Here is a 24,800-nt window from a genome sequence, read left to right on the forward strand (position 1 = left end):
TTAGAAAATTATTAAGTATGGCCACAGAGTGGTGGCACTTGCCTCTCAAATGACTGTCATAAATAACAGGAAAGCTTTAGAATAATTTGTGCTTTACACATTATTTTTGAGAAATGGTTCCTCGTTTAAGCCCAACAATAGAGATTAAATCCCATTAATATTACTAGTTATTGAAAACCTTTTTTTTAACGTAATGAAATCATTTTGGCGGCTCAAGCAAAGTGACCTATTTAATTGAATGCAAAGGGATTTATTGGTATAAACAGTTCCCCTCACGTTTTTATTTTTCTTTAAATTAAGCCAAGCCTCTGTGGAAAAGCAGCATGGAAACCACAAACACAAATCCATAACCAAACGGACTACTGAGATGGAGAGTCCTGAGCCCACGATCCGATCTGCTCAATAAAGCCTCGAAATAGCTTTGTGCATATGAAACTGTGCTTGTTCTCGTCAATGCTTACATTTCCCTCAGGAGCTGTGGGTCATTAAACGCTGAAATTCAGTGTTGTGACATAGTCTCGATTACATCATGATTAATAACAGCGAGCTTTGAATGATAACGGGCGCATCATAAACACGCATGATGATGCAGGATATTGCACACAACTTTATGGGAGTTCATCTTGATTCGTGCATTACTCAGAATTACTACAACTACTAGCGTCCCGATCCAGATCTTATCCCCCCACGGAAACACGGACACTGTCCTTATTGGGGCTCCTGAATCCTGCATACCGGTGCAGCTTTTGGGTGTCAATCTCACGCAAAAAGAGGGAGGGGGGGGAGAGAGAGGGAGAGAGAGAGAGATGTGTGTGCACGGGATGCTGTGATGTCTGGTCGTCACTGAGAGGATGCTATCGATCAGGCGTGCAAATGCTTCCTTCTCCGCTTTGATAAGCATGGTCGTGTGCGCGTTTAGACTCTTTCTGCTCCTCGTAAGCAAATTGGACAAGGTAGGTGTTGCCAAATCCCTGAAGTTTCCCAGTGTGACGATTCTTCCCCCTGGTTCATATAGACTGCAGCGATTTGTTGACCTTTTCCTTTTCACGCGCACAGGTAATGTGAGCGGGGACCGCACTGGATGGCAAAACCGAGTCATTAATGCAAAACTCCTCAGCGCTGTTCGGGATGGTGAGCCACTGCCAGACCCCTGCTTTCACCGACTTCCCTGGCTTGACGCTCTCCGTGTACGGCAGCAAGGGAGACATCTGTGCGCGGCGAGCAGGGAACGGCTTTGGATCGCAGATTTGCCGGAGCCCCCATGACACCCCGACTCACATGAACTGCGCCAGCCCGAAGCGACTCTCCGCGTCCGAGGAAAAAGCGCATCTGTCAGGCAAAACTGCGCGCTTGTGCTTCTCTCTCCCACCGGTGCAAGGTAGGCTCTGTCGGCACTCCTGCTGCTGAGCATGGAGGATGTTGCAAAGTCCTTTAACTGAGTGGATTCACCAGTTGAAGGAAATTGAAATGTTATTTCAACTCTTTATTTAAAACAAACGTTATGGCACATTCAGCCAGACAGTTTGACCAGTTAGCAGTTCTGGTTATTTGAGAGTGATTTAAAAAGCCATCATCTGAATTAATGTTGCTTCCATATGGCTTCTAAAGGGCGCCCTTTGATATAGCTGCACTTTGGTGTTAAGAGCATTGTTTGCAGTTGTGCGTTAGGCCTTTTAATTAAACTCAGACCTCATTTGGGTGCTGGCCAATTCATAAACAATCTATCAAAGACTCCTGTGAAGGGATATAGAAAGCTGCCAAGCAAATGTGCACTTCCTATGTGTGTTAACAAGGAATAGTTTAGTTCAGTGTCACATTGGCTTATCTAACAATAGGAAAACTATTTCTTGGACAGCTGCAACTATCTATTTTGTGTCAATTTGAGAAAAATATCAGGGCTTTTAGTTAACTAAGTAGACATGCTTAAATTGCTAAAATATTCTTATATGAGTCCTTTGGTGCCTGTTGGTTAAAAAATGAAGAAGCAGGGCTGGGGGTTTATTAGTGAAGGGAAAATCTTTAAAGCAAAAATTACATAGATGAAAGTGGAATATAAATAGTATACAGAGTGGAAACTGGGTTTTTAGTCTGTGGAAGGCTCTGCTGTCCTGTTTAGACAGAGTGTTGTTCTGAGTGGGTGGAGGTAATTACAGCCCCGTCCTAAATTCTGATTAGACTGAACAGACTTTTATATTAGCAATCACCCTTGCAGCAAGAAGAGGATCAACGGATTTGATTATTGTTTCTTGGTTCTAAACACAAACCATATGTCTACTGAATGTGTCTCGGCATTTATGAGTTCTCTTAGAGCACAGTTGTGCCCTCAGCCCTCCATCCCCAGCATCCCGAACCAGAATGAATTGTCTCATTGTCTTTGCAGCGCTTTTGAACTCGCTTCCCGTAAATTGTGGGAATGCAAGATGTGTTATGTGTTTGTAGTTCACGTTATGCAGATTAACACTGAGGCAGATGCATTCTCTTTTTTTTGGCCTGAATGTATAAAACAATTGAGTGAAATTTTAATAAGGTCACCATTTTTATGGCAAGCAAGACTTCATCCAGCAACAGTTTCCTTAAGCATGTACTGATTCAGCGACATTATATTTTATTGTAGCATTCAGTAATACAAAGTTTAATTAAGTTTAATGTGAACTCTAATGTTTCTGTCTCTAGCCTGCACAAATATGTGCTGCATTACAGGCATTTTTACAGTGTTTTATAGTCAGTCTTGGTGAGCATGGAGTATGAAAATGATCTCAGTACTCATCAGTCTTTTGTATAATGCCTCATTTCAGCCCGGTCGTATTACATACTCCCATTTGGGGACAGAGCTGGAATTAAGGCTGCATTCTCAACCATTACTTTAGATTTATTCTGAAAGGGACCTCAGAACAAACAGTGCCTGTAATATTTATCCTAATGGGAGTGAGACAGCGGAGGAAGAACTTAACTCAGATAGGAGATTCCCAACCTTTACCGTGGACCCTGTGATTGCAAAAAGTGAGGTATTACTCAGTGATAACAGCGACTCAAATGTAGGTGGTGGTGTTTCATCTAATCCTTAGAGGAAAGCTGTCACGCACCACAAGATGTTTGCATTTGGAATTGCTTTGCTGGTTTTGTAATTGCTCCCAAACTGCAAAAAACATGCTTTATGCCAGTTTTTCTTCATTGTGTTCGATTGTTTGCATAAGTGTTTACAAGTGTAAAACCACTGACTTGAATGAGAGAGCATTCGACATAACATACATATATATATATATTTAAAGAGCTATGCTTTTCCATTTAAAAATAGTTTCCAGCATAACTTTAGAAAAGGACCATTTTCTATATTTTTCTTCGCACCAAGTCAAATAACACTTAAACCTGTGCACGACGTTAGACAGTGTGCTTATTTTTGCCGTCCTCTTTGTGAGTTTAACGGTGGCTAATCACTCTAACACTGCAGGTCAACTGTGCTATAAATATTAGCGCCCACCAGCAAAGAAAATATTAAGCCTGCAAGGAAAACAGCTGAATATCAGCTTTGAATGAATTGTCTACTCTAGCATCATTTGATATCTTACTGAAGTTTCTCCTGGCCAGAACGATGCTGCTGAGTCTGAGCTTATTTAAGGAAAATGTTTGAGTCTGAAGAGTGTGCTGGTGTCCCACACTGCTGCTCTCAGATAATACACAGGCATGTCTCTAAAGAGATGAGCAATGAACATTTGAGCTTGTATGTTGTTGTGCCACATTATCATGTGACGAGCACCGGTGTACCAGTGTAAGCACATAAACTCACCAGCCTCCATAGCATCTATCTTATATATTGTAAACAGACACTGTGTGAGCATACACTGCCTGCACACATCCGCTGATATCCTCAGACACTATTTTTATGGGGAAGTGGCATTGGTATCAATGTGAAATTCCCTCAGAGTGACTTGGTTTCCTGTGTTTTCCCCCAGCAAGATTTGTAGACATCAGACTGTGGGGCGATAATCTGACTGTTATGAGAAACAACCAACCATTACAGTGCTGCTTTCAGCCTCTGAAGTGTAATACACTTAATGACAGCTTCCCAGTAGCCCGTGAATAATTTCAGTTGTAAGTGCAAAGTCTTTATTGTGAGAAAAGCAGCGGTTCCAAGCAAACTGTGTGAATTGTTATCCCGTGTGGTGTCAAATGTATCTGAAAAACAGAAGAAAAGCTTGTTAGTGTCGCCTCTTCTTAAAAAGTCAGACAAATAAGAGTAATTAAATGTCCCAAAATATCATACTCATTCATCAAAACCCAGTGTTCAGCCAAGCCTAAGAGGAAACTGGTGATTACATAAAAATATCAGTATTCCAATACTTTCCGTTGGCTAGATTTTGAGTATAGTCTTTCATCTAAATCATTAGATTTGTGTCACATAAAATGTTTATATATCTATAATTCTGGGAGAATATTTGCTTCAGCTGCTTCAAGGGGTTTTAAATTTCTTAAACTACCTATGACTCGAGGCTTAAAATGCCTTTAAGCTCGTCTTTGATGTATGCCCAGACAATATGATTTATTTTGCTTGGATTTCACTGTTTCTTGGGGGAGAGTTCAGTTGTGTTATTGCTGAACTGTTTTGGTTTAATGCTGAAAGGTTAAGAAAATCGACACAAATCAGTGACTTTACATTGTGGTTTGTTAACTTGTTACCAAAAGCGGTCGATGGAGTTCATATATAGTTTAGTGAAGTCATTCATTTTTTTCTCCCCAGTATTCTAACACAAAGCTTCAGGAATGAAAAAGTGTCATAATGTCATAGTTGGTAAGGTAATTAATTAAATCTAGTCTAGACTAAAAGTCTAGAATTGAATGAAAAGTTCATATATTTTTATATTTTAGAGGCTGTTAAGCAAGCTAGGAAAATGTGGTTTTACCCTAATCGGGTCACAAAAAAATCAAGGCAATAGTTAAAGAATACAAATCATCATCAGGATTAATATTCAGGTGTTGCAGTGTTTTGTATGCAATTTTCTTTACATACTTGTATCATTTACTATACAGAGTGGTTTTTTGTTGTTTGCTTTTTAAACTTTTCGCCAAAACCACATTTTACTTTTTAAATAGTGAATCATTTTCATCTTTTTTTTTCTTAAAAAATGTAATTTTTTTAAGAAAAGGAAGGAAAAGAAAAAAGTTCCTCTGTCGATCACTTTTCTGTTGAAAGGAGAAAAAGCTGACACGAGCACTGAAATATCAGTTTATTCAGTGCGGCTGAAGTTTGAAAGAAGGCTGCGGGTCTCAGTATCGCTGCAACCCCCTTTGCCAAAAAGTAGTGGCAGTGATGAAAAGCTTATAGGCGCTTTTTCTCGAAGATATTTTGAAAGACCGATCAACCCTCAGAAACATTTTGCCGCTACTGCTGCTCTGTGAGATTTGACCTTTTATTGAACTTCTTCTTCGCTTAATTTCTCTGCTGAGGCTAACCAGATAGTGAAAAACTACACAGTACATTTTTTGGTTATGCTTTTTTTTCAGCCAGCTGTACTTGATGTGGAATGCGTCATCGAGAACTGTCTTCTCTTTGTCCGGTTGTTCTCCTTAATCGCGTGGAAAAATACACACAGACCTGTTTATATATAAAAAGTAACACAGTGATAGTAACATTCTTTTCCTGGGTTTTCTCACCACTCGGTGCATTCCCATGAGCTAAAGAGCCTCAGCCCACGTCTTTGCATATTGCATGAGCTCAGCAGTGAGTTATGGGCAAATGTGAGGGTGCTGCCTGGGAAGGGTGTTGCAGGGTGTAATATTTGCAGCATGTTCCATTGATTCATAAAGCAAAGGCTCGGTGATGATTCTGCAACGGTATTCCCGTAAACCCCTGTCTGCCTGAGACGCTGAATGCTGGGTAATGGAATAAAAGCACTTCCTGAGTCACAGCCACTAGAGAGGGAGAACGAGAAAACACCCCTTGTGTGGCATGTGCTGGCTGAATCACCTCAGCCCAACTTGGCCTGAGATCCACATGGTGAGTATGGAATCAGGAGGTATGGCAAAAGGAAGAGACGAGAGTTGCATCAGCTCGACTGTGGTCGGATTCTGATTTGAGTTACTAAATGAGCTTCAAAAAACCTAAAATGTGATGTTTGCTGTGCTTTTCCTTTTCTGTTGTGAGTGTCAGTAAGGTCAGATGTTCTCATTCTTATGTGACCATTGTGGTATGACTATGGCATCTCACTCTAACCAAAAGCATTCTGACTTGCATTCTGCCAAGGAATCCAAACAGTCACACAGCAAAAATATGATCTGGTTTGAGTAAGTGTCGAAATATCTCTGGAATACCAGAAGAAATTTGCCCGGGGCCTCAGCTTAATCAAGAAAAAGCTGCAAAGTTGGCTCAGATATGTCATCATAAAAGTGTATTTTTAGCACAAACCTTGCCCAAAACTTTTATGCGCTCTTGGCGGTGAGAGGAATAAGCTGCCAGGTGTCTTTGTTTTGGAGCTCAGCATAGAAAAGATAAAAAAAGACTTCTGCTTTTCTCTGTTTGCCTGGACAAGCATGCCGCAGCTGACCACACGTCTATACAGTCTGCATTACTCATGCATTTTCAGACAGCAGCGACTCCTCTCGCAGAGCTCTCCGTGTATGACTGAGCACATGGGTGGGTTTTTGATTTACATCTCGGCTGTGCCACTTGCTGTTCTTGGCTCAACGCTGCTGTGTTTCATCAAAGAAAAATCCGCTCCACTCTTGACTGTGGCAGTAAAGACGGCCGTCCGCCACCGTGCTGCCTCTGCTAGAGTGAGGCTGAAAGCTTACGGGGCACTCACAGCTGTCAGCTAGAGAGAGAGAGACAGGAGGAGAGTAAGACATGACGGGGCAAAGAAGCGGACGTAAGGACTCACTGAGCTCCCTTAACAAGTGCTCAAGACCCAAATGGTATGAGTATGAAAAGGCACTGTTTGCATCTGAGAGAGGCTCCTATTTCATCTTTTTCTAATGTCAGCAGTTTATTTATGATACATAAAAGCTTACTAAGTCTGCATCAGAGCTTGGTAAACAGATCACCATTTAAATCTGCAGCAAGCGACGGATTTAAATGCGAGTCAGCCTCAACTTCTTTAAATGGTGTCTGAAATGTCCCTTTTTTACAAGGCTGGGCATGTTGGACGTTAATCAGCTAGCCAATCAAACACTGGCTTCAACCGAGTGGTCAAAAACAAATGGGCAAACATGATGTTTTAATGCCTTCATTAGAGTGGAGGAGAAGGCAGCCAAAAGGCTCGAGTTTTATCCTCTCTCTCTGTCTTTGCCAGGAAGCTGCCACGGGGCAGTGCCCAGTCAGCTCACTGCGCCATTGGCTGGCGCTGCCCCAGTGGACTATGAGAGACATTATAAAGTCTAATAGTGCAGTTTATATATTTTATTAGTGCTCGTTAATCGAAGCCTAGCATTCTGGAAGAATTAGTTATTCTCTAGTCATGTGCAAAGCGATCCAGCCTGGGCACTGTATTAACTTGCTTACCAAGATTAATAAGTGCACAAAAGAACGATGGAACGAAGGCTGCTTAGAGGAAAAACTCGTGTACTGTGTCTTGTCTTAAAGTGATGTGTGTTGACATCAACCATAAAGCCTGAGCGTGACGACTTGACGTTGTTGGACTCAGATATTAATGTGTGCGTTACGTCTTGGCAGATTTTGCTTAGTTTACGAATCGTCCTTTACAGACAGCCAACTTGCCTTGTTGTCAGGATCTACTTATTTATTTTTGTATAAAATCTAGTTTGAAACACAAATCTTTGGATAGACATTTATGATAGCTTACGTATCTCTTAAATGCACAACAACTGATCATTAGTGTCAGCAGGGTGGCGCAGATAGACTAGTGCTTTGTAAAAATCCTTCTTTATTATTGGTGAGTCTGGACAGGCACAGTTGTGCATGCTGGGAGGAAGAGGAGGATTTTGGGAAAGCGATGCTGCTGTCTTGTTCAGGTTAAGGCTTTTAAATCCAAGTTGCAGGGAACTGGGAGACTCGCCAGACCGACTCTGGATGTTAATAAAGTTTAGCGGCTCCATGCCAGCACTGTGATCTGCAATGCTTAGGGTTATTTTTACAGACTTTTTACAGACAATTATATTTGAAAGAGAAGGCTGTTTTTCAGTGGGCTAATATCAGTGCAAGGAGATAATGTGTGTGATAAGAAGATGCAATTTCCCATGATGTGGTGTTGCAGAGGGCTTTTTTTTTTAATGCGTGGGAATATCTTTTGTATGAGAACTTCCCCTGCAATACTGAAAAGCCAACAAAAAGGCAGTAACACTTTTTGCTTGTAATATTTTAATAGTGGTTTGTTAAAAGCAAATATTTAACCCTAACTGTTCATGCATTTCTCCACTTAGCCTCACACCCTAACACTTATCGAAGTACAACGAGGATCCGGCATTTTGTAGGGAAGAACGGGGATACAGATCCAACTTTTCATTTCGGATACCAGTGCAGATGCCTTGGCTTTTTATTGATCTGACACCAGTGTAAAAATTCTCATTCATAATCAGATTTTTTCTGCAAGGCAACTTCATTTTAAACACTGTTTTGTTACTTTTTAAAAGAAAAGGTAGCTAATTAATGAATAGATATATAAATACAGTGGATTAGTGTTAATAAGTAATATTACAAGTGAAAAACAGTAAAAAGTATTTACATTAGTGCGTTTGAGTGTTTACTGTATGTTTACTGCTGTCGTTTCTCTGCTCTCACTCTCACCTTCGGTGCACCTCCTGTCACACACAGCAGATAAGACACAGGTGAGAGTGAAGATAATGTTCAGTGTGTTACGGATGAACCTGTTATATTAACCCTAACTGCACTAAAAGCTCCTCAACATAAGCAGAGAAATCTGTCTGTGGAGGTTTTCATGGTTTTTTGTGAACTCAATCACATTTAGCTGCAAACAAGTAAAGAAAACGTCGTTGTGGTAGCAAGTGAGAAATAAATCTGGGTAGATGAAGTTTTCAAGTTTAAGTCTTCTTTATTTACACGATGACATGGGGAGGACGGGGCGCTTCACAGATATATGACAGCTTGCACAAAGAGACAGAACAGCGTAGCTTTATACTTGCTATTCTTCACCGCTGAATAAAAAAACGTCCAATCTTCTGATATTTTTTCTGTTAGCTCGAGTTTAATAGATTGGCTCCGTACACTAGATCAGCCTTTTGTTACCAATTCCTGATCTGACTTTCTGAGTCATAACTGGACCGATGTCTGATCCACTTATCAGATCAGTGCATCTCTTTGGAAAAGTGAGCACAGCTGATTTATATTCCTCGTGTTTTTTCCCCTTTTTTCTCTTTTTTTTTTGTTTAGCATAACCAAGCGTTGCTTATTTGCTCTCCTCTTTTTACCTGTCACGTCAGTGTCTATGTTTGCCTGACTAGTTGTCAAGCCAGGAGTTGAAGACATTTAAAGCTACTCTGACTTATAGCTGCTGTACTGATGTACTGATGTCATTGTCTTCTAGACATGTCAGCCTGATTTTACCCTCTAGACACAAAAACCACATCTCACAGATGTGCTGGCTGCTCTGTCCACAAGTTTCCACTGGAAACAGTAGAGACATCTGCTATCTTCTGGCTTCTGTGTCTTTTACGTTGTTAGTTTTAAATTCCATTTTAAGGAATATGAGCAATTTTATTTCTTTTTTTAATATTATTTAATGAAATTCTGCATAGGAAAAAAAGCTTTCCGCAAGCATTGTCGAAGACATCGAGTTCTGCCTTTATTTATTGCTTCCAAGATTAAGTGTAGGGCTCCTTTTCTCCGTTTGTACAAAGTGTGTTAAATGGGTCCACATTGCACTGAGTAATACCTTCAGTATGCACTCTTCATTAACATGCTTAACATTCCCCCCAAGACCCAGAAGTCAGCTCCTATAATACACTGCTTAACACAAACATCATGTCATACACTTATGATCTCTTATGGGGCTCGTTGTTGGCCGTTTCAGGAGCGAGCTGATTTGTGCGTGTTTGTATGTGTGTTTGTAAGTGTGCTAATGCCGGAGTCCAAGCGAAGCTACAAGATGGACAAGTTGAACTCTGAACATGAAAGTTGAACTTGAAAAGTTAATAAAATATGCACTTTTTGCCAGCTAACTGGAGCAGAGATCCATTTGAAAACTCTAGTCAAGAGGTTAGTACACTGTGGTCCAAAATGTGTTTCTTTTTTTGTTTGGCTTGAGGATGAAGTCTGTTGCAACACTGGTCGGCCACATGTTGAAGGTTTCCAAAACAGGACACACAACTTAGTTTTTAAAAATAAGAAATGTCAATACTTGGCAAAATAAATGCTGAGCCAGTGCTAATTTTTCAGCAAGTGTATCAATCACCAAAAAGATGTTATGATCATGTAATACTTTAGGACAGTGGATGGTTTTGTGCATTTCCAAAGACTGGATGTGATTATAAACTTTCCTTTAGAAATCCACATGTTGATGCATTTAAAGAGACCTATTATGCTAAATTACATCCTTGTATTTTTATTTTTGAGTAACTTTGCATGATTTACAGGTATAGTTGTCTACTGTCTGCAACAAGCTATATAAACGAAAAGCATAATAGATAATAATGATGGTGCTGGTGGGCCAGCTGTGTTTTGAAAAGGAAGGTTAATAGGAACCAGCTCCTAGCCATCCAACTGGCTTGGCGTTTGCGCCTTTTCCCTGGTGTTTAGCTTTAAACCTTTACGACAAAGCCAAAGCCCATCAAGAAGAGCTTCATTCACCTTGATGCTTGGATCCACATAGGCAAGACAATTGGAAATTCCCATGGCTACAGTAACCAAAAAAAAGCTTCCCATTGCAGGACATGTTTCTTATATATCACCAGGGATTTTAGGCAAGAATATTTAGGATGAGTAGCTGGCTTTTTCCCCAGAATGTCCTCACCAAAGCTGAGTCAGAGATTTACTGAACTGATAGAGTGAGTGAAGAAAGGAGAGAAGAGCAAGATTTTTCCAGTCTCTTCTTTCTGTTTATCTAACTTTTGCCCTTAAAAAGTCAGCTCACAGCACATGTTGGCTAATACCGATAAAAAGCCTAATCAGGCACTTTCAGCTCGTATCGGCACTTGATCTAATAGGCTTGTGTTTGAGAGTTGAAATGAATTAGGCAGCGTCAGAGCCATGACAGCCAGGTGCTGAGCACTTGGCCCAGTGTCGTGCAGCCTGAGCCAATTGGAAAATGCTTTGCAGAATTTATCTGCACCCTTCTCCCTTGACAAATTATTTTATTGTTCCTACACAGTTGGTTTTCATTTAGTCTTTGGCTAATGATCGGCTGAGAGCATGTGCACCATTGTTGTTCCTTTCCCTCAACTTTTCTTCAACATAGATACTCTGACTGGAAGTGTGCACATCTGATAGCACACTTTCATGACACATAGGAGGTATAATGTACACAGATTGGACAACTGTTGCATATACTGTATTTTCCGAGTGTCTATAAAACTGGGAATTCTTTCTCAAGGAATAACTTCTTCTGATCTCCCCTCGGTGAGCTCCAAACCTCACTGCAAAACCTTTAATCACATTATTCAGTGTTTCATGTATCACGACTAGCAGATATGCTCTGTGAGGGCGGCAGATGTGAGAGATAGGTTGGAGCTCGCCTCGTGTCCGAGCCCTGCACTTTGCATGACCTGAGCTCAGTACATCAGGACTGGGCTGCTAATCTTTTACAAATGCTCCGAGTCTCCATGACCGGGCCCTCGCAGAGATGGCTTAGTCAAAACATCCCCGCTGCTCCCGAACACAACCTCGGCCTCTAGCTTAATTCAAACGCTGATTAACTAACAAATACCTGCTGCTTGTTCCACGGTATTACACAGCCTGGTGCGCTCCGCTCGGCTCCATGGAGTTTGACAGTGTGTTTGCTGTTCTGCAGAGGAACACAGAGACCTACTGTGCAACAGGCTTTTCAGGATTTGTACGTAAAATGATACAGGACTTGAAAAATCGCTAACTAACAATTTACACTGACAACCATAAACGGAACAGCCAAGATTTTAACTGTTTGGCTTGAATTGTGATTAAGGTCGTTGGCGGTTGCGTCATCAGTGTTTCCTGCCAGTAGATGAAAGAAAAAGAGCATTTTTATCAGATGATACAGGTAGAAGTGATAATCATAAATCATGGCCTCTTGTCAAGAATCAGATTTCATTGTAGTAACCACCAACAACTCCCCAACCCCTCACACTTCCCAAGTTTCTAAGAAAGTCTTAGTTTTACTGCCAAGCGCACTTCCCATTGAAATAAATAGAACTACTTGTGCTATAACTCGCCATCATTGAGAAACTGCTCTGTTTTTATGAGTATTTAAAACGACATTGTTACAGAATGTATTGTGAAATAAAACTAAATATGTGTGGTTTTGTCAGTAATTGTATGTGATAAATGATTCAAGTTTATTGCTCATTCATTTCTATGCAGCTGTGGCCAGGCCGAGGCTATTGCTAACGCTGGGGTGGCACTAAAACTGATGTCTCATCAATTCTTTTCAGTTTTTCTGTGTGGGAATTTTTCCGTAAGCCAAATAGTCAAATTTGCAGGAATGGCTGCAAAAAAGTGGAACAGTTTTGTAGTCATTTGTATTGTTGATAAAGCTGTGTTTAAATAGGTGGTTGCACTGAAAATGTGGCCATGTGCGATCAGAAAAATAGTTCTGTGAGTATGTGAGTAGCACTGGTGTTGTGGGGTGGCCAAACCTTTGTCCCTCCCATGGTTCTGCCCCTGATCTGTGCTGTTTTGATTGCCCAGGTACTCATGTGTCCATGCAGTGTAATGGTGCTGCAGAACTTGCATCCAACATAAGTTGCCAGTGTTTGTCTGTTGATTTTTATACTTTTAAAATGATAGGATACACTGGGGATAATAAATCTTTCACAATTTTAACTATATCTATAAACTGAATGATTTTATTGTAAATGAAGCTTGTGCAATGATGTGCTTTAGTTTAAGGGCTGACAAAAGGGCTGCAATTAAAAACGTCTAACGTATAGCCCCCAAAACCGCACTTTAACTAAAGTCAACAGTACTTGTTAGCCATACCCTTGATAGCCCTGGCTGTAAATGTAAATGCATAGGTTACCGCAGCATCCACTTTTACAGGGCCAGATTTGTCATTTGACACGAAAATATGGCCAATCTAGGCCACTGTAAAGATGCCAGTCTCATGCAACCCTCAAGAGCTCTGAGCCTTGAAGGAGCCCGGCGAGACGGGCGAAGCATCGGTATATGTACACTGCAGCCTGCCAAAGTACACTCATTTAACAGCACCGAAAGACTTGAGCTGAGAACCCGCATGTTTATGTTAGGAATGATGTAAAATGGCTAGAATTCATATTTCACATCAAATTTCTGTTTCAAGATGGCTTCTCTCAATTTTTACGTGTAAGGAAACAAACATTTGCATTTCAAAGTTCTTCAAATAAAAATAAATTAAAAGCAAACCATTTTATGGGTTTGGAGACTGTATTGGAAAACAGGTCAGGGGCGAAATGAATATTTTTTATGGTTCATAAAAGAGCTTCACAATGAATGCCAGGTTATGTGAAAGGCTTGACACATGGTACGGGCCAGAGTCCTTCGAGATTCCCTCTCCATTCAGACGCTCACTCTCTCGGCCAAGACCAGCCAAACAAACCACACGGCATAAGCCAGGATCCAAATGAAGAATGATTTCTTTATCATCTAATTAAGCTCCTTCTCACCAAAGACCTGTCCAAGGAAGTCGACATCCTTCACTTTTTACTTTTCAGTTCATCTGTTTCAAGTTCATTTACAATTAACTCAGCAGTCAGGGCCAGCTTGGTATTTTCTGCTTTTTTAGAAGTTATTTTGGGTCATAGTGTCAAGTGTTTAACTCTCTTTTATATGTTCACTGACTCTATACATAAATATTTGTACATAATAATTTTATCAGGTATTTTTAGTTTAGATTTCTATCTGTCAGGGAGCTGTATCGTCCCAGTTAATTCTTCAGAGCAAGCCTTAAACATATATCCAGAGTCTTTAGTGCATAATTGTAATATGTAACAGACTATGCTGGTGTTTTAAATATTTCTAGAGTACATAAGCGTTTCCTTATTTTATAATTTCGTGTAACTCTGTGAATGGATATGCTGTTCATTCAATATTTATCGTGTTTAAAGTAACCCATCGTCTATAAACCTGCATACTATGTATAAAAGGCCATGTTTCCTTTCTCTGTGCTTTTAACAGAATCAATTTAAAGTCGTAACCTGATAAGATGGAAAAAGGCTGTCTTGTTCTTCTTTGCTGTTCCTCCACAACAAAAAGAAAACACAAGTTGGTGCTACAAATGGTCCTGCCTGTGGTACGATATCCGAAATCTAAAATCTGGATATATATGTTTCTCTAAGCCACTACAAGCTGTTGTTTTTCTTTGGATTCAGGCCGTCTCAGTTCAGGCTCCTCATGTAATTCCAGGCTGCCTTCATGATGTTGAGAGCAGGGCTCTGTGGGATTCATACCATCTGTTGCGGGACTCGTTCTTATTGTCGGTGAAGATACAGTTTATGTAGTTCTTCATGATTCTGACTGTATGTTTGTGGTCAGTACTTCTGAATGAATCTGGGGCAGATCAAATGTCTCTCTGATGGTATTAAAGGGATGTGAAAGAGTTGGGGGGAAAAACTATGAAATACATGTCATAGAAAAATCACATCTCTAAGCTAATATATAAAATCAATACAAAGTTGGAACATATAGTTAGGAATAATCTCAGTTAAAGAATACAAAAAGTATATTGTTCTGTGGTTCTTATTATTCTCACCATACAAGCTTTGTGTATCTGTAGGAGACTTTTGCATTAGCACACACTCTATCTCGACTTCTTATAAATGCCAAGAAAAAGTCAATTCCCGTTTATTCACTCAGTATTTTAATGACACTGATTTATTTATTTATTATTATTTGTGAATTTGTTGGACTGACCCACATTCAGTTGGAGTTATCGGTCGCAACTCCCAAATAATTTCACAAAAGTCACATCTTGCTTTGCTTCTAACCGTCGGCTGACTCACACGGTGAAGGGACGCAGCGAGAGCAGTAATCATAACAAAAGGAATCTTATTACAGCCATTAAACAAGAGAAGGAAAAACACTGTAGGCCTTCAGTGCTTGGACATCTAAAATGCTTACGCAGTGAGAATATATCTGCTCGTAAAGCTCTTTGATGGTGGCCCTGTCTGTTCCAATACGCAGGGCTCCTGTCTGTGTAAATACCTGCGTATTGACCTCACACCACACAAGATTAAATGTGTTTCCATAGGTGTCACTTGGTGCCATTTTTGGCCTTAACGGGCCCCACTGTGCCTTAGTCCCTGTAACCGCGGGGGCTCAGGAGTCACGCCATCACTTCTCAAGTGGTGGCTAACAGTGGGCTCTTCCTGAGTTTGTAGATGAGGGCTTGATTGAACTGCAGCCCCCTCATCCTCCTCACAGCGGCATTGTGGAAATTTGTTTGATGTTTCGGTGATATATAATGTCTGGTAGACTGTCCATCTCAAGTTACTTAGAGTGCGTGCTCCTGCCTCTGTGTGCTCTCTGTTTTGCGAGTCTGTGTGTGTCTGTGTGTGTGTGTGTGTGGTTGTGAGGGGGGTGGTCTTCAATGCCAAAGCCATTGGTGAATGAGGACTCCCCACACAATAAAAGAACGGTATTGCTGACTTCCTTAGGTATGTGTGGTTTGAAATTCAACACAGGTTTGCTCGGTGGAAAACCTGGGCCCCGCTCTTATTTATTCTGTATATTTATGAAAACCCCAGTTCTGTGGTGCCCTCTGGGTCTACGAGGAGGAGGTCCCCAGGCCAGGTTATGGTCATTATTATGGCCCTTTGGTGGGAGACTGCTGTGCAATAGCACATTTCCTTAGTGTTACAGAATATTAGCCATTTTGTATTTGTGTGTGCAAAATAAACACTTTAAGCCAAAGTTAATTCATTAATTAACCACAGCTGGGTGCTCTCATATTATGGAGCACCAAAATGATCTTTTTATTAGTCAGCGTATCAGCTTGCTGCAGTAATCAAATCACAAATAAAGCCCTGGCTCTTAGTTTCTGCTGTCAAAGCAAATTACACACTTTTAAAAAAAGCTCCTTTTCCTCAGAGAGCTGCATTTTCAGGCTGACTTGAAGCCCAGTCATCTTGACTATAGCTAATATTCATTCTGGACACTGTGGAGGAGCAGTGACCCCAGCTTTAACCAAAGACTTCAAAAGCCAAAGCAATTACTATGCATGCTTTGAACATATCCTTTTCACAAAGCAACATTCCATTTTTCTTCCTGCGCTACAACAACAAAAAGTAAGAAAGAAGTAGGAAGTGAAATCGGATTCCTCTTTTGGTTCCCAAAACATCTGGTTTGGCCCTTGCTTTAAACAACTAGCATCCCCTCTGAGAATAACAGAAGGTTATGTGCACTGTGTGTAGGTAACAGAATAATCATTTTCAAATGTTGCCCCATCCAAATGTGATCTAATTACCAACACTTAAATTCAACCTCTCAGTTGGACCACCGACCATCAAGGGAGTTTTCCTCCAAACCTTTTCCTAACTATTCATTTATTTCTCCCCCACTGCTGGCTCTAAACCATTAAAAGTATACAATAATTGCTGAAAATTGATTACTTGTTTTACAGACGTCACATAAATCTTTTCTTTTGTCAAACTGTAATCAATGGCACGGAGCGGCGCTGGGCGAGAAGAAGAGATATTATCTATCGGAAGGTCCTCGATGCCCCTGCTACATGGAGATACTCTCATGTTGTGTGGTTGAGTTTGGCCACTGTCATTTCCAAGGAATTTCCTGCCATCTGTGTTCAATCGAATTCTCTCACAGATCTGGGCTTGCTTGTAAATATTGGGTGCTGGCTGAAGAGGACTGAAGGAGTACTGTGAGTTTTGTACCAACAGCCTTTCGGCCCATAATGAAGAGGCCACTGGCACAGGAGGGATCACTGAGACTAACAAAGCAGCATATTATCTGGCTGCTCTGGAAAGGGATGATTACTTACTTAGCTTTAATTTACATTGATTTAATCCACGCGGTGAAATATAGCTAAAAGTGTTGAACTGATTGCACTGAAATGAACAGATACACGTTTCCCACATTATCCATATTCCCTCATCAATTGTCCTGCATATTGTTTGGCAGACATTTTTTTTATTACTTACACTAACGCTAACCTGTCAATCTTCTGACTTTTACTTTAGTGCCACCATGAGGTTTACTGTAGTTTTCAATAAAATGTCTAGAAAACTGTTAAATGGGCAGCCATGAAATTTGGACCAGATGTTAATGTTTCCTTTATGATTTCCTCTCGCACCGTTATCACTCAATACAATTAATTTGCTTTATAAAAACGACCAATTACCATTTTGCTCTGCTGTACGGTAGCTTGCCAAGCAAAATGTTGAGTACGGTTCATTATCCGTGCTATATATCAGCATGTTGCCGTTGATGTTGTGAGCCTGTTACCATGACGTTTAACTCAAATGTTTGGAAATGCGTAACAGTTGGTTACATTTCTTTTTAAAGTAATTTTAAAGTAGTAAGACGAGATTACCGTTAGGTATCACTGCCTGTTGACAAAGGCGCAGTAACTTATTAGAGCACTTTACAAATTCTTGAGCATGCTAATTATATACTGACTGGCCACCTTCATAGTACTGGGTGGGACCCTTTTTCACTTTAAGACCTGCTTTAATTCTTTGTGGTCAGATCCATATCGACATGGCAGCGTCTCACAGTTGTGAAGGTTTGTCAGCAGCACATCTGTGATGTAAATCTCCCGCTCCACCACATCCAAAGGGTTTTCTATCGGAGTGAGACTTGATGACTGTGCAGGCCATTTGAGTACTAGTTTGGGATGATTTGAGCTTAGTGGCATATTACCCTGCTGGAAGCAGCTATCAGCAGATGGGTACAATGGGGCCATAAAGGTATTTAAATGATGCTCTGTTTCTACTAAGAGGAACAAAGTTACAACACATTGCCACCAAACTGTTGATAGGGGAGGATAGATCTGTGCTAAATGTCACAGGACAAATCTCTCCTCCATCAACCACTTAACCAGTCACGAGCTTATTAATTTTTCTCAGCAGTGACAATTTCAGTCACCATAGCTGTTACTGTTTTGGTAGTTACAGGAGTTACAAGAAAGTAACCAGAGGACTCTAATAGTTTAGTTATATTTTACTTTGTTTCTCATTACTCCCAACACATCAAACCTTTTTTTTCCTCTTTTTGAAGTCAGGAAGTCATCTTTCTAATTACTTAATCATTGTCTGCTTTACAAAACAAGTACATGCCAGCTAACTCACTCTAAAGTAGTCCAACTATTTTACTCTTAACATAGTTTCAGAATGTGATCCTAATATCTAAATATGCACAATGTGTTGGTATTAAAAATGAGTAATAATCGCAATCAAATATACAAACTTATTGTACAAAATCTGCAAGTAATTACAATGTAACTTTCTTAATTTTTTATAGTCCCCATAATTTGATAACTTTTTGTAACTTGATACTATTGTGTCATGATATAGAGAGAAGTTTGATCCTGTAAAGCTCTCTCAAATGTTATTTTGCTCAGAAAATAGAAAGGAAAACGTCTGACATGAATCTGTCTTTTGTTTTCCTGTTGGAATACGTGCAAAACATTTCAACATTCAAATAAAGCCTTCAAATCGAATGATGTGTGTTTGTCTAAAGTTACCTTCTTAAGCCAGACATTCTCAACACCACAGATTTATTGCACTATTACAAGAAGTAGAGGTTCATGCTGATGTTTGACGAAATGGATCTGATTTCAGTATAGTTTCACAGGGACTTCTGCTGTGTTTTGATACGACTTCAGTGGGCACACAGACAAACTGAGGCCTATTGTTTAAGGAGGGAAACGCAACTTCTGCACTAAATCGAAATGTTTATTTTTAATGGCAGATTTATATACGCTGGTTATTCTCACGAGTGGACTCAAACAAACACGCATACAAAAACACGAGCACTCAAAAGTAGTCTCTACCTACAGAGGTGTGGCGTCGAAAGCTTTTCAAATAACCACTGATTTTAAACGTTTGTAAGATTATTTTGTTTAGCTGTTGAAAATTATAACCTGATTCTATTGAGAAGTATACCAGACACACATTAAACGCTTTCTCTGAGGGTGTGGTACTTCGAGTGCTCGTCAGTCCCAAACCTCTGGACTGGCTACATCACTCTGCCAGTATTTACTGCTGCCTCCCCAAACAGAGCCACCTCTTGTCTGGCTTTGAAGCACCTCCTGATCCCATGCCGAGGTTTCAGCGCTCTTGGCCAACCTCCGGAGCCACGTTGTTCACCAGCCTTGTAAAGGTGTCTGTCACCGAGCCAGGCGTCCCTGTCACGTCTGCCAGCCGAGTGCATCACGATTTGTCAGTTTGCTGGTCGATCAAGTCGGTCCACAGTCCTCACTGATGCTTTGTGCGCTGTTTGGCCTTTACATTTATGTGGCTTCGCTGTCAAATTATAGGATGTGGTTTGGCTCAGCGCTCCTTGTAAAACTCTGTGATTAATCCTGGCAGTGTGTAGATTTGCGGGCAATATCTTGTTATCATAGTGATTGTCAGGAGAAAGTTGTGGCTACTTGTGGCTTTATTGTGGTTTGTTGACTATGCACATTTTTGCTATATTAACAAACGTTCTAAAAGAGTTTGACTTGAAGACAAAAGATATGCTTATTTTTGTGATAATCAATCATTGCTGTGGTGCTTTGGGCTTTTTTTTTTAAATTGCCCTTTGCAGAGGTCACTGTGCAAACAATGGGAGTACTATAAGGACTATTTCTGTCTGGATTTGTGTTTGCCGAGTTATTTTCTGTTTTTGGTTCAGATGCCATTTTGTTTATGCTGCTCGTGCTAATGTGATCATCCTGCTTTTATACGTCTTAAAACCTGGATGGGTCATTTTCTGAAGTTCAGATAGAAAAGGATGCGTTTAATAACTGAGAAAAGCTGTGACTTGAAAGCTTTTCCATTTATGAAAAGCTTTTAAATGAACATATTTAAAGTAACATCTAAATTTTTTTCACTAAATTTAAGTGCCTCTAAAACCGATAAAATATGAACTTAGTGGCTATTATTTAAAATTTAAACCCACCCCACTTTCATCCAATCCCAGTTTTATTTATTCAGCCTCAGGGATCGCCTGCTCAAATCTTTGTTCTCAAAAAAAAAATGATGGCCTGTAAGGGAGCCACCAGTGACAAAATGCTACCACCAGGTGGTGACATGCACAAGTGTAAAGTTTTAATTATGTAAATCAGGGAGGACATCAGGGCTGATCCCAGCCTCTCACTCTCACACATATAAAAACAATAAAGAGATAAATGTTTGTGTGTTTGTATCTGGAGTCACATAATCCTGAAGCATTCTCTCCTGTTTGGGATTTGAATGACTCTTTTAGTCAAAGCAGTTGGTCTTTGGGACTTGGCTGGTGCGAAGGCTGGCACTGGAATGGGGTGGGTGGGGTTGGTTGGTGGGGATGAAGATGGTGGGTTTTTGGCTGCCAACTATTTGTTTGTGTTCATGACTGCGGTTAGCAGTGCTCCATTTGAAGAGCCTGGCATTATGAGGACCCCTGCTTCCCACAACATGTTCTCTCTTCTCTAAAAGACAGCAGAGCTAATCATGCACCGACCGCTGCATTTATCAGCGCGCCTTAAAACTGTGCAGGCACTTAGTAGGAACAACCAGTCGTATCCACGATATGCTGTTTCTCAGTTTTTATTTACACTTTTCTTAACGCGGCTGATGCTGTTAATACATTTTTGTTCTTTTCTCAGACACAATTAAAATTTGCAGCTGGAGACCCGGGAGCGCTTCTTTTCTTCACTCTGGGGTTGAACCTGTCCGTTTGGCTTTCTTGCATATAATCTTGGGTTTTTGTGTGACCAAGCTGACCATGAGAAAATGGGGACAAGCAAAGATACCTGGTTTGTGAGGGGCTAAAATCAGCCAGAACCAATTGATTTTTTTATCCTCCCGAAGGTTCTCATGTCTGCTGGTACTTGTAATCCTGCTACGAAAACACTGACGTTTCTGTGCTGCACCAGTAATTTAATAGAGTTTTTCTTCTTCCCTTTACTCGGCACCTGCTTTAAGAGGAGCTTCCTCCCTAGACGTTGTTATTTTTCATTTACTTGTGCCCTCAGGTTTTCAATCATACATCCATTACTAAGCAAACAAATAAGTTCCGGGCCTATGCCGCAGACACAAATATAGACATGAGTTATGAGATTCAGAGGAGCCGGGAAAGGCTTTGGACCCTAATACACAACATCTGCACCGGACAACACGCACAACCAGAGCATCCCACCACAAAGACCCACAGTCTGCCGACACTCACTCATATGCGCTGACCTGTCTCCTGTCGAAACAGGAATGATGGGGGGAGAACCGTGGCAGGTGGTGGCGCTGGGGCAGACGGGGATAAAATGATCATTATTAACTGTTTATGTGCTGAATGTTATGATTTATGGTGCCAAAGTGGGGCCAGTTGAGGTGTCACGTTGGATTTCCAGAGGCATCTGTCTTGCGGTTTTGGCAGCTTGTTGTACCTTGGGTTCAGATGTTTGCATCACACTCCTCACATCCCATTTCCTTCTCCGACACCCCCTCAACAGCCTCCCCCTGCTTTAAGTACAGTACACCTCCGATCGCTCCCCTTTCCTCTCCTTAAACCCTCTATCCATCTGCACATCTGCTTTTCATTGAGGCCTGCATGTCTCTAAAGACTTGAACGCATTAAACGCTGGCACAAGTGCAGTCTCACTCTGGCACTTAACACACTGCTTAGGTGACTTAAAAGGGAGAGGCGAGAATTATAGAAAATGAAGTGTCACCAAAATAAAAAATCGCCCCAGATTACCACCAATTACACTTAATAATCCTGTCCAGACCATCTGTTGATCAGATGGCCGAGTGGTATTGTCTATGGAGAAACATGGAGACTAAAGAGAGTCGGAGGGAGAGAGATTCATATAGGGAGACAGCGACACAGACTTGAAACTATGTAATGATGTGGTTTGATCTTTTCAGTACTGTGTAGATTGGAATGCTTTGTATGGTAATGCAGTCATAACGGAGTATCCTGGGATAATAGTCATGTTGTTTCAGTGGGGTTAAGTTCTGTTTGATTGAAGACATATGTCTGCTCTGCTTTATTAGTCATTTATTAGTCACTGAGGTCAGGCGAGAGTTTTTTAGCCAAGGCACAACACTGCTGAATTTGAACATGACTCTGATCATCAGCCCTGCAGGCAGCCTGAATAGGTGTACAGTTACAGCGCACCCCAACTGGCCCTGATCCGCTACGTGAAATTCGTCCAGTTATGTGAAGCGTGTTTAACAATCAGCGTAATCACAGTCACAGTGACCACAACCTTCCACTAAAGAGTGAGTCGTGCCCTAATTATAAGAATTATCGAGTCTGCATTCATTCATTGTTCCTGTCTATTGTCTTCATGTTCAGCCTCCATGGCCACAGTGGCTACATTAATCAGCGGGGAAAGGATTAGAAAGCCCTTTCCACTCACGATCACGATGCATCTGATCTTTATAACTTTGTGTGCTGTGTTCCCAAGGGATTTGTTTTAAATGAGGAAGCATGACAAATGGATGACATCAGAGCAGGCGGAGTGTACGGGTGACTGGAACCTTATTTCTCTCCACGTAGTCGGCCAAAAAAATAATCAAACACGTCCCAAAACATGTTCTCCAATAACCCCGTTTATCCAGTTATAATTGCAATCTTATTTGAGGGATTAGTTTATATATTCATGTCCAATGGAGCATACGTGCTGGCTCCTTTAGTCTTATTTCCTCTCTTATACATCTCATTGAGTTTACTGCCATCCTTTAGTGATGTGCACTGAAAGGAACGTGGTGCTTTAATTATACAGGAGGCAGATTGAGCAATAAAAACCATGTGATGACATTTATGGAACAGAAGATACCACTTTGAATGTAAGAGTATTATTAGACATTGTTACGAAGAGGGTCCATTTCCTGTCATTCCCAGAAGACACCATTTTTTTCTTTTTAGGGGTGGTGTCTTAAGAGACAGATAACAATAGACTCCTTATTTGTGGCTCTGTCTTTAGTTGGCAACGCTAACATCAGTGGCTCTTTGTTGGGATGAGCCAGCACATCTGTACATGCTCTTCATACTGAAAACAACACTTGCCCCTGGTGGTTCTGGCACTGTCCTGCCTCTTTCTTTCTGCCTTTCTCTCTGCCCCTGCTTCCCTGATCTCACGGCCTTACAGCATCACTCCTAATTGGGCCTGAATGTTTGCAACCGTGTATAACAGAGGACCATCCCACCCTGCTTGTTCTGTAGTGCGTAACTGGATTGGACACAGTACTAGTTCAAGTTCAACTTAAGGTTTGGAGTTTCCTCTTGAAGATTTTGTTTTTACGCCTGTGAAGGTTCTCAGTCATCCAGGTCATCGGAGTCTAAGGAGCTTGGAAAGAAAAGCGTCTGGACTTCTTTAAGTGGCTTGAAGACGTTTCACCTCTCATCCAAGAAGCTTCTTCAGTTCTAGGGTCAAGTGGTGGAGAGTCCCAGATTTAAGCCCTGTGGGAGTGTCCCCCCCGTGACGGACAATGGACCCCCTAATGATACTCTACCTAATCACACGAGCCAAGGTGTGAAAACGGGTGTAGGTCACAATCAGCCAAGGTTTCGGGTGAGCTCATTGTGAAACCTAGCCCCACCCTATCATGGGGTTTCCTGAGGTCAGATGGCCCAGGATGAGAGTGAGCGTTAAGGCGAATTGTTTTTACATTTAACATTTATGATGAAAAAAATAATGTGTTGGTTAATGAAGTTGGTTGACACTTAAGAGCTTGGCTAGCATGGTGCACCCATAGATAGCTGCTAATCAGTGCTAACTAAGGCCTTAGCCAGACAGACTTAGGGACTAGTCGGCAAACCCCGCCCTACTTCTGGTTGCTGTGTATTCCCCAACCGGTTGTTGAGTGGTAGCTGGCTGTCACAGGGTGAATATTTGTCTGAGCCGTAGTGAAACTGAAACATTTGGCTTGGCTTGGCTTGAACTTTACGACCGCAAACAAAACATTTCACAATGCGTTTAGTTTGAAGGCGAGCAATCTCCATATCCAGTTTGCACAGTGCTTTTCGCAGTTTCAGTATCACTTGGCAAGTAGTTTGCATGTTTTTGCAGACAAGTTGCTGTCTGCTGTGCAACTTGCTGGTGACCGTATCAACCTGTTAGCCAACCAAAACAAATACAAGAAGCTTTTCCGTCTACACCTCTTTGCAGCAAATTTCATGCTAGTGACTTTCAGCAGCCTCCAGCAATAATTCGCAAACCATTCACAGAATATAATTTTTTTCCCAGCAACCAGTGGTTGCTAGGTGGTCACTAACTAGCTCAGTATGACTCGGATACACACATACATTTCTGGAACTTAATGTACTTAAGCTAGAGTAAGCACATCTTCTATGGGCTTTTAGTGTACTTAACCTCATTGTAAGCCATATATTTGTCAGACTTCAGTGCAATAGCACAAATTTGCTGAACTCAAGCTCAGCAAACAGCTGCTGCTGCCTGTGTCAGCATCCATCAGTCAGTCTGGTCATACCTGTAGTAAGGCACAACTGCCTCAATAAAATTTTAATGGGTTTAAAACCAAAAATATGAAAGGGGAAGTTAGCTGTAGAGAGCAAAGATGTTTTTGTT

At 41.0% G+C, this 24,800-nt stretch overlaps 1 protein-coding gene across 1 annotated transcript in view; it reads left to right on the forward strand.

Moving 5' to 3' along the window:
- The first annotated feature begins 196 nt into the window (after positions 1-196).
- glis1b (GLIS family zinc finger 1b) overlaps positions 197-24,800 on the forward strand; it is a 74,079-nt gene continuing 49,475 nt past the window's right edge. The window contains 2 exon segments of the mRNA XM_025902969.1: positions 197-953; positions 1,057-1,378. Coding sequence (XP_025758754.1) covers positions 1,102-1,378 — 277 coding nt within the window. The 5' untranslated portion in view covers positions 197-953; positions 1,057-1,101.

Source organism: Oreochromis niloticus, linkage group LG23 (assembly GCF_001858045.2).
Source record: "Oreochromis niloticus isolate F11D_XX linkage group LG23, O_niloticus_UMD_NMBU, whole genome shotgun sequence".
In the NCBI taxonomy this organism is placed as follows: Eukaryota; Metazoa; Chordata; class Actinopteri; order Cichliformes; family Cichlidae; genus Oreochromis; species Oreochromis niloticus.